The following is a 9,734-nucleotide window of genomic DNA, read 5'->3' on the forward strand; positions in this document are numbered from 1 at the left end:
TGGGTGAGATGCCGACCCTCTGTGCATTCAAAACTCAGACGATAATTTATATTTGGCCCTGTTTATCTGCAGTTCCATACCCACATATTCAGCCAACCTCCCATCGTGTAGTATTGTAGTATTTTGTATTGAAAAAAAATCCAGATAGGTGGACCCACTCACTTCAAACCCATGTTGTTCAAGGGTCAACTGTGTTGAGTGCAAGCTGCAGCGGGCACTGTACTAAGTGCTAGGTATTCTAGAGAACAAAGAAGAGATCTCCAGTTTCACCGAACTGGTCTTGTAGGAGGACTGGTCAATGAGCAAATGAAACGAATTTCAGATGATGCATTAGAAAAAACAGGCTGATCAGATAGTGATGGGGTGTCTGAGAGGGCCTCTGAGCAGATGACATTTGAGCTGAGACCGGAAGAACGAGAGGAGGCCACCTCTGGGGGAAGAGCATCCCAGGCCCTGAGACGGGAACTCACGTGCGGGGCAGAGGGAAGGGCGGAGTGGCTGGAAGCCAGCGAATAAGAAGGAGTAGGTAGCCAGGACCCCTGAAAACCCCTACCGGAAAAATGGACGACGTCCCCGGGCGGGCCCCCTCCCTGCCCCGGGTCCCTAGCCCAGGTGGGCGGGCGGTGGGCGGGGTCAGCCCCGGGCCCACCCCGGGGGCGGGGCGGTACCTGGGGCTCCGGTCCGGCCGGGGGCGGGGCTGCGGACGCTCCCCCTTCTCTCGGCTCCAGCCGGCGCAGGCAGCCGCGGCGGCAGCAGGCGAGCTGCCGCCCCGCGAGGCCATGAAGGTGAAGAAGGGCGGCGGCGGGGCCGGGACGGGAGCGGAGCACGCTCCAGGGGCCTCGGGCCCGAACGTGGAGCCCAAGCCGGAGCTGCAGGCGGAATCTGAATCCGGGTCCGAGTCGGAGCCGGAGGCAGGCCCGGGGCCCAGGCCGGGGCCGCTGCAGAGGAAGCAGCCGATCGGGCCGGAGGACGTGTTGGGGCTGCAGCGGATCACGGGCGGTGAGCACCCGCGAGGCAGCACCGCCCGCGGGCGGGAGTGAGAGAGCGCGAGAGGGGGCCCTCGGGGCGCGCAGAGCCCGGGCCCCCGCCCCCTTTCCCGCCCTCCCCCGCCTCCCCTCCCCCACCCGGGTGCCCCTCTCTTGTGTCCTCTACCCTTCTGCCTCCAAGCCTGAGATCTCTATGTGCCCCCTTCCCTCGATCTCTCTCTGCGCCCGCCTTGCCCCTTTAGAGATTCGTTTCCACCCCTTTCCTTCCTTTTTGAGGAGTCCATCCCCCTTTCCCATGGTGGAGGTGGGGCAGCAGCTGCAACTGTGACCCCCTCCCCACAGAGTCTTCAGAGTTCTTTGAAGATCTTCTCTGCAATAATGAGGAGGGGGCTGAATGCAGTCAGTCCCCAGTCTCCTCCACCCTAGAGGCTACGTGTGGTATCAAAACCCTTAGGTCTCCTTCACACTGGACACCCCCAGGAAGTCTGGGGCCATCACTCTCTCCAGGAAAGGACCTGAAGGGGAAGCTTCAGTGCTTTGACTCTGGGCTTCTCAAGGAAGTGGGTTAATACCCCCTTTAGCCTGAACTAGGGCCTGTCCTCTTCTGGGAAGCCAAGCCACCACTGTGGTTGAGTTTCTGAGCTGGATTGCCAAACTGAAGTTCCAACTTTGCCGTCCTATTGGCTGTGTGACCTTGGGCTAATAACTTCACCTCTCTGAGCATATTCATCTGTAAAATGGGAATAGTGACCCCTAACTTTAGAGAGCGGTTGTGAAAATAAATCCTGTGATTTTGCACTGTCCCTGGCAGGCCGTGCATGCTCTGTAAATAGGGCTCTTTTGTCAATACTGAGGGCCCCACAGGACTGCTCATGGCTGCTGCCTGGAGGCAGACAAATGGGCATTCAGGGCAGGGGAGGGGGTCACTGTAGGCAGGGAACAAGGGAGGGAAGTCTCATGGCAGAGGCCGTGGCTGAGCCTGAAAGAACAGAAGGCACTTGGAGAGGCAGTGGCCTTCTATCTTGGCCTCATTGGTTAGTAACCCTGCCCTGGCTCCCTCTATGAGGGCAACTTTTGGAGTCCCCCTGTGAGGGTAAGGAGCAGTTGCTGGACTGGACCTGAGCTCTGGCGCTGCAGGAGCAGAAGAGTCCAGGGCTTCCAAACAGCTGTGGAGGGAACTGTGAGGGCAGGTCTAGGCCTGTGCATCTGGGTCCCCAGGGGACCAGCATCTCCCTCGTCTCTTAGCCAGGCAGCAGCCATTCTTGGCTGGGCCCTTGGAGCACTGAACTGCCTTACCCAAGCAGGCAGTAATAGAGGGAGGGTGCCTGGACCAGTCTGATGGTGGTGCCAGTTGGGCTATAATTGGCAACAGCAGCGTTTAGGATTCAGGTTAGCTCTGGGGCAGAACTTCCTTATAGGATGTCTAACTTGTCCCAGTCCTAGGTAACTTTCGAGGTGATTTTGCAGCCAGAGGGGCTTCTAGCCCATATACAACTGTGTGTCTGAATTTGGAGGAAATTCATAGCCCTTCCTTAGAGATTCAGCATCTGTGGGCGATTAGAGGAAGAGTCTTCACCTGATCCCTCTCCTTTGCGGAAGCTGAGAACAGGGCTCCAGGACTCTCTCCGCTGGCACCCCTGCCTGTCTCCTCTGACCCTAATCACACAGGTCTGAGTTTGTTCTTCCTGGATTACCCAGACCTGAATCCAGCTTAGGAAGCTATTTGTGGCTGAGGCGAAGGGAGCAGTTGCGTCCTGAGCCCTCAGCCACTCTGCCCCTTATCAGGCCTGACCCCGAGTCCCAGGCATCATCCTTCTCCGGCTGGGGGAGGGAGTGGAGGTGGTGTCCTGAGCCATGGGCATCTTCCATTCCTCACTTCCTCTAAGGACAAAGGGGTTGATAGGTTGAGTTTGCAGTAGAAGAGACAGAGTTCACACTGCAAGTTGTTCTCCAGTGAGAGGAGAGGCTCCGGAAGTTAGGGAATGGGGGAAGGAGGGGAACTCTATGGGGAGCCGGGAGCTGGGCGACTAGGGTGCTGTTCTGAGTTCTGACTCTTCCTCTCTTCTGCCCTGCACTTTCCTCCTACGTCTTTGGATTAGTGTTTACTTTCTGTGAAAATAAGTTGTGTCCAGGGTGAGGTAGGACCTGCCTACTGCCATTCCTCCTCTCCCCACCGTGGGCTGTGATGGGCAGGCCAGGGCTCCAGCTCCACCACAAGCCCTGTGTAGTCCCTGCTGGACCCCAAGTGCCAGGTGGCCACCAGGAGGGCTTCCTGGAGGGGGCTGCCCCCGGCTTGGGAAGAGAGAATGACTTGACATTCACTTCCTCTTCCTGCCCCAGAGGAATCAGTGGTGGCCTAGGGGCCTAGCGGGTGATTTCCGGGCCTCTGCGGGGAGGATGTGATGCTGTACAGACACCAGAGCCCCCACTGCACCTCTCTGTTTCTTCCTATTTGCTGCTGGGGCCTCCTCCCTGAGTGCTTGCAGTTGCTGCTGCAAGAGTGGTGAGGGTTGGATCAGGCCCTGCTATTTCTGAGCTTCCTCAAGCCGAGCCCACCACTGTTCGTGGTTCCTCTTCTGGGCTCAAGGATTCCCCTTACCCCAGTCCCAGCCCGGCTACACCTGCCACACCCTCTTACTGGCCTTGCCTCTTCTCTCTGAGGGTGGCTCAGAGTCAAGGGTGGATGGATGACCTTTAAGGGGGGGTTCCCTCTATAGACTTCCTCTGCTAAGACCTCCTCTTGTTTGAAGATCAGTGGGGGATGAGAGCAAAGGTAGCTCCCTTTCCCTCTCCACACCCCGCTCCCCCCCAAATATTCCAGGCTCTGGGCTTGAGTCAGCAGGGCTTTGACTAAGCTGCTTAAGGGAGCTGGGTTTGTATAAGCCTCTTATGGGGAGAGGAGGGGCCTGGGGGGTGAGGAAGAACAGGGAAGGGGTTGTTTGCCCCAGCACTACCTAGGTCAGATAAAGTCCTTGCTTGACACACTTAGATGTGACACTGGGGTATCCTCTCTGCAAATAGAGCTGTCACCCCCATTAGAGTGAGGTCCCTCTCAGGGTGGTGGGGGGCGGGGCTTCCCACCCGATTCTAGACTCATCTGGTTAAAAGTCACCGAGCCACTCCTGACACAGCAGAGGCTGGAATGAAGGGCCCTCCACCCCCGGGTGGGAGCGAAAGTGTGCGGGAGGTGGTCTTGTCCTCCCTCCTGCCCCTCCCTGACCCAGACGCTAGCAGGAGAGAACCATTTGTCCACCGTTAGATCCCAAGAGCAGAGCTATATCTCCCCCGCACTCTGTGGGGGCTCCCTCAGGTTAGAGGCTCAGTTCTTTCTGTCTGCAAAGCAGTCACCCTAGGGATCAGAGAAAGTGGTAGCTAGTCCAGGATAGCTAGGTCCCTTCCTTGCTCAGCCGCCTGTCTCCCCTAGACTACCTGTGCTCCCCCGAGGAGAATATCTACAAGATTGACTTCGTCAGGTTCAAGATTCGGGACATGGACTCAGGCACTGTCCTCTTTGAAATCAAGAAGCCCCCAGCTTCAGGTGAGTGCATTGGGTACGCCAGCATCCACAGAGGAAGTTGGCCGCCCAGGGACTCCGGAGGCCACTGAGGAGTCAGAACAGAGCTGGGATCGGCACCCAGGTCTCCCCAGGAGTCACCAAGCAGCAGGGCCCTTTGCCTGGGACTGGGCTGCTGCTTTACCTTCCCCTGGGTCCCTGGGGTTGGACATCTTGAGAGGACAATCCTGCCTCTTCAGTCCCTGCCAGCCTGCCCCCTGTAGGCCCCCTTGGGAACTGCAGTCCCAGAGGCCCCAGGTCTTTTTATCTCTTGGGGCTTTGGGACTCTCAGTTGAAACTGGTGACCTGCTGACCAATTTAGAAGCAATTGGAAGCATTTGGCCAGTGGTCTGAACCCTCAATATGCATCAGGATCTCCTGAGGAGTTTTGAAAGAAATTCAGACAGATGAGGTCCCTGGGGTGAAACTCCGGGTGGGCATGGGCCCCACCTGAAGCCCACTGAGCCCCAGCTGGGGTGCATTACAGAGCGGCTGCCCATCAACCCACGGGACCTGGACCCCAATGCTGGGCGCTTTGTCCGCTACCAGTTCACGCCTGCCTTCCTCCGCCTGAGGCAGGTGGGAGCCACGTGAGTCACTGGGCCGGGGAGAGGGGTGGGGGGGAGATGGGAAGGAGCCCTTCCTGAGTGCTTGCTGAGCCCCTCCTGGGGCCCAGCTCAGCCCCGCCCCCTTCTCTGCTCAGGGTGGAGTTCACAGTGGGAGACAAGCCCGTCAACAACTTCCGCATGATCGAGAGGCACTACTTCCGCAACCAGCTGCTCAAGAGCTTCGACTTCCACTTTGGCTTCTGCATCCCCAGCAGCAAGAACACCTGCGAGCACATCTACGACTTCCCTGCTCTCTCCGAGGAGCTGAGTGCGTTGGGGGCGGGGGACTCAGAGGGACCAGGTTGGGGGGAATGTGGGTCTGAGCCCCTCTTCCCTTTCCAGCTCTCTTGTGTCTAGCCACCATTCCTAAGCTACCTATAGGGAAACTGAGACCCAAAGAGGCTGGGGGAACTCTTTGTTCAGCTTGTCCCCGTTCCCGAGTCCTGAAGCCCCTGCCGTGACCTGGCTCAGGCTCCTGACCGTTTCCCCAACTGGCTGGGCCTCTCTTGCAGTCAACGAGATGATCCGTCACCCGTATGAGACACAGTCCGACAGCTTCTACTTCGTGGATGACCGGCTGGTGATGCACAACAAAGCTGACTATTCCTACAGCGGGACGCCCTGACTCCCCAAGCCACCCCCTACCTCGGGAGGCTCCTGGGCCCACAGCCGTGACCACCCCAACACTCACCTCTCAACCCTGGGTCTTCTGTCCGAGGAGTATTGCCGAAGCCCTGAGCCCTAAGTCAGTGCTGGGAGGGAGGGTGCCTGCGGTCCCCCAGTCCAAGCCTGTGCAGCCCGTGGGGCCTGGCATGTGGGGTGGGGTGGTAGTGGGGCTGTTCACCTGCACATTCCAGGAAGACCCTCTGCTGGAGGAGTAGCCAGGACTTGCAGACAACCTAGTTGGCCCTAGCCTCTTGGGCCCATGTTGCAGAATAGAGATCCCCTACCCAGGCTTTTCCCCTGCCCACTACCGACAGGCCATTTAGTAAATTCACAGATGAAGTTCCATGAGGGGTCTAGTAGTCAAGCTTCCCAAGGGAGTCTGGGTCCTGACCCCAGCCCTGGTCTCTACCGTCAGGGACTGAGATCCTGCCTGAGGTGTGTGAAGGACCTGCCCAGATTACAGCCTGTGGTAGGGGCTGGACCAACTGTATATAGTTTTCAATAAACTCTCCGTTTCTGTTCTCTGGTTGTGGGTCGGCATGTGTGTGTGTGGTGGTGGCTGGCGGGGGACAGTAATGTGGTCCCAGGGTACTCCTGTCTCCTGGTCCTCTGCACCTGGATACCACTCCTGGCATCTAGAGTTGGTATTTAGTATGTGTTGCAGCTGGAAAGGGTTTTTCCTTTGATAAGATGGTGACCTGAGCACTCAGAGGGGAAACTTTGGCCCAAAGTCATAGCTAACCTTGAAGAACAGAGGCTGGGATAAGGGCCTGCGACTCGGGTGGGAGGGAAGGTGTTGGGAAGGTAGCCTTGCCCTCTACTCCACCTTCTCTGAACCCAGAGGCTACTAGGACCGTTAGGTTGTCCTTTTAGCCTTCATCAGAGAGAAGGCTAAGGCCTGGCGCCCTCTAGCCTTCAGCTGCCTTGAGGAGGACCCCAGGCTTGGCTGCCCTGCATGTAACACTGCCCCCAGCCCGACCCCAGTCACAGAGGATGTCTTTATTTTCTTAATGGAAGAAATTCAGAAACAGGTAGATGGAGACTTTATGTCAGGGTTTACAGCCTACTGTTCCAGGCACTAATTTGGATACACTTGGCGCTATTTCTCTGTGTAGCCTGAATAGTTAATCTATAGTTAATCTAAGCCTGCGAGGCTTGGAAGTGCTGGAATTCACCTGGGTTCTGTGGAGCCCTTGGGGGAGGGCCAAGATCTGGGCTAACTCTGGAATCCTAAAATGAGTGAGACATTGGGATTTCCCTGGTGGTCCAGTGGCTAAAATTCTGCTCCCAATTCAGGGGCCCCAGGTTTGATCCCTGGTCAGGGAAATAGATCCCACATGCCTTAACTAAGACCTGGTGCAGCCAAATAAATGAGTGAGACACAGGGAACAAATAACCTGTTTTAGAATAAGATGAACTGGGCACACAGGGTAGCAAGAGTCATCCTGCTTGGAGGATTCTAGCGAGGATTCGTGGATGAACCCTATCCACCCCAACATTCAGGCCGCACACCAGGGACTCAGTCTCAACTCCCGTCTCTAGCTCCATCCAATCACTGGCGATATCACCTCTTAAAAGTCCCAACTTCATCTGCTTCTCTGCAGTTCTTTACCTCTCTCTCGAATGCCTACAATAATCCTCCTCAGCACCCCTCTGCCTCTAGTATGGAAGAACTGGGGAGCATCCTGACATGACCACTTAATAGCTGTGCAACTTAACCTTGGCAAGGCAAGTTAGCCTCTGCGCTCCAGCATTTTCTGAAAAATAGGTGTTAATCCTCAGAATCCTTAGTCTAACACAAGTAAGGCATTCAGGCTTGGGCCTAGCATTTAATATATATTGGCTATTAGCTTCACTCCAATCCACCCTTCACTCAGCTGCCAGAAATAGTCTGACCAGGTCATTCCTGCTTAAACTCCTCAGTGGCCCAACATCATCTTCAGGAGAATTGCCAACACCTGAACCGCAAAGCTCCACCTGTCTTTCACATTGTAAATATTCACTATCCTGAAAGCAACTGATAAATCGGGCCTCCAAACACTTGCTTTATGCTCTTCCCTTTGCTTCAGTGTGCTCTCCCCATCTCTTCCTGTCTAAATTGTCCTGAGTTTTCAAGCATTTATGATGCTGGCTGGATTATAAGGTGGTTACCGGGCTCTACTGGTGTTAAGTGACGGAATGCCAAATGGTCTCCAATGAACGGGACACTCAATATGAGCACTCCACCCCTCACAATGGAGAGTCACCAAGTGAGGGTGCAGGGAGCATGCTAAATCGAATTGGGCAGATCTTCTGGATTGGTCCTGCTCTACTTCCACCTTCAGACAGGTAGGGCGGTCCCTGTTTTGAGGTCCTCATCCCTGGAGCATGTATCAAAGAGGCTCTCTGGTGAGGCCTGGCAGAGGCCTGGCTGGGAGAAGCCTTAGACCCCTGCCTCCTTTTAAGTCTTCATGCCTCTGGCACTGGTCCTGCTGCTAATGGTGCACCTTGGTACATTTGGTTCCTGGCACTTTTCCTGGGAACCAAGAGATTCCCTGGGCTGTAGAAGGAGGAAGAAACAGGGTCGGGTGGGGCTTGTTCTGGCCCTGGTGCTGATGAACTGTCTTTTAAGGCTGAGCTGAACCTTGCAAGAGCTGTGCCTCACATTCTTTTTGAAATCAGCCAGATATTTTTTGCTTTGACTCCTTAAGGGTGTCGTGAGGACTCTACCATTGGGTTGCGCAGGAAAGCCAGATACTGCAAGGGGACCCACCACTCATGCCAATTTGGGCTGGAGCTAGCGGTGCACATGGGAACTACCTAATGACAAAGTCACAAATTCTGTGAAAAGTTATTGTGATTTGTTGCTGACATTCTTAATTGAGGGAAATGCTAAATTCAAGGTAGAGATAAGTGAAAATGAAGGTGAAATTTAATTATCCAAGTTCATGGACTCATGAATTCTAACTGGTTTTAGAACACTCAGGTTTACAGCCCCTAAACCTGAGAAGTTAAAAGGGTTAATTTCCTACAAATAGAGAACTTTCAGACCCTGCTGCTGCTGCTGCTGCTAAGTCACTTCAGTCCTGTCGGCAGCCCACCAGGTTCCCCCTTCTCTGGGGTTCTCCAGATAAGAACACTGGAGTGGGTTGCCATTTCCTTCTCCAATGCATGAAAGTGAAAAGCAAAAGTGAAGTCGCTCAGTCGTGTCCGACTCCTAGCGACCCCAGTGACTGCAGCCTACCAGGCTCCTCCGCCCATGGGATTTTCCAGGCAAGAGTACTGGAGTGGGGTGCCATATCCTTCTCCAGACCCTGGATCAATTCAAACTATTCCTCTCTGAACAGTGGGCGAACACATGATGAGTGGCCAGCAGGGGGCAGTATATGAGCAGAAGTGTGGGGCTCAGTTCAGCGAGCCGCTGCCACTCAGTTGTTTTTTGTTTTGTTTTTAGTCCAAGGGCCAGTCTGGTTACAAACAAAGAAACATGAGACCCCAAGGCTTATCTCCTTGCCACCTGTCTTACTTGCACAGGGGCAAGCTCACTTACATGTGTGCCTAATGGGTCCATAGGATTGAGGTTGGACTGCCAGCTTCCAGCTGCCTGGGCTGGAGGCCTAGAGGAGGTCGTCTGAGCCCCCAGGGTCCGAAGTTCTGAAGCAAGGCAGTAGGTCCCAGTAAAGTTCTCCCATGAAGCACTTACCCTGCTCTTGGGGGCTTGGGTATCAAGACACAGGCCTGGGGTTGCCCAGAGCTGGGGGCTTGACAGAGAGCCTTCACCCTTCCTATACCACAGGGCTCAGCTGGGTCAGGATGAAGGGGGGGTTCTTCCTCTTGGGCACACTGGCTGGCCATGCCTTCACCCCACCCCACCCCTGCATCCCTCTAGCTCTGGCCCCAGCATTAGAGCCTCTGGGAGGGAGCGTGCTGATGGAGAGTAGC

General features: G+C 55.5%; 1 protein-coding gene across 1 annotated transcript; it reads left to right on the plus strand.

Annotated features, from left to right (window-relative positions):
- Positions 1–699: 699 nt before the first annotated feature.
- UNC119 (unc-119 lipid binding chaperone) lies at positions 700–6,335 on the plus strand. The gene is made up of 5 exons (XM_040243935.1): positions 700–999; positions 4,411–4,524; positions 5,027–5,129; positions 5,243–5,415; positions 5,660–6,335. Exons 1-5 carry the CDS (start codon positions 780–782, stop codon positions 5,770–5,772), a joined length of 723 nt encoding a protein of 240 aa, XP_040099869.1. The 5' UTR covers positions 700–779; the 3' UTR covers positions 5,773–6,335.
- The last annotated feature ends 3,399 nt before the right edge of the window (positions 6,336–9,734 follow it).

This window comes from Oryx dammah, unplaced genomic scaffold, assembly GCF_014754425.2.
Source record: "Oryx dammah isolate SB20612 unplaced genomic scaffold, SCBI_Odam_1.1 HiC_scaffold_8, whole genome shotgun sequence".
Classification (NCBI taxonomy): Eukaryota; Metazoa; Chordata; class Mammalia; order Artiodactyla; family Bovidae; genus Oryx; species Oryx dammah.

What these genes read in the sequence shown, in the direction of transcription:
- UNC119 (XM_040243935.1), top strand. Translation starts at nt 780, where the DNA reads ATGAAGGTGAAGAAGGGCGGCGGCGGGGCCGGGACGGGAGCGGAGCAC. An exon ending in GCTGCAGCGGATCACGGGCG is followed by an intron (nt 1,000 to 4,410) that starts GTGAGCACCCGC and finishes TGTCTCCCCTAG; the next exon opens with ACTACCTGTGCTCCCCCGAG. An exon ending in TGCTCTCTCCGAGGAGCTGA is followed by an intron (nt 5,416 to 5,659) that starts GTGCGTTGGGGG and finishes CCTCTCTTGCAG; the next exon opens with TCAACGAGATGATCCGTCAC.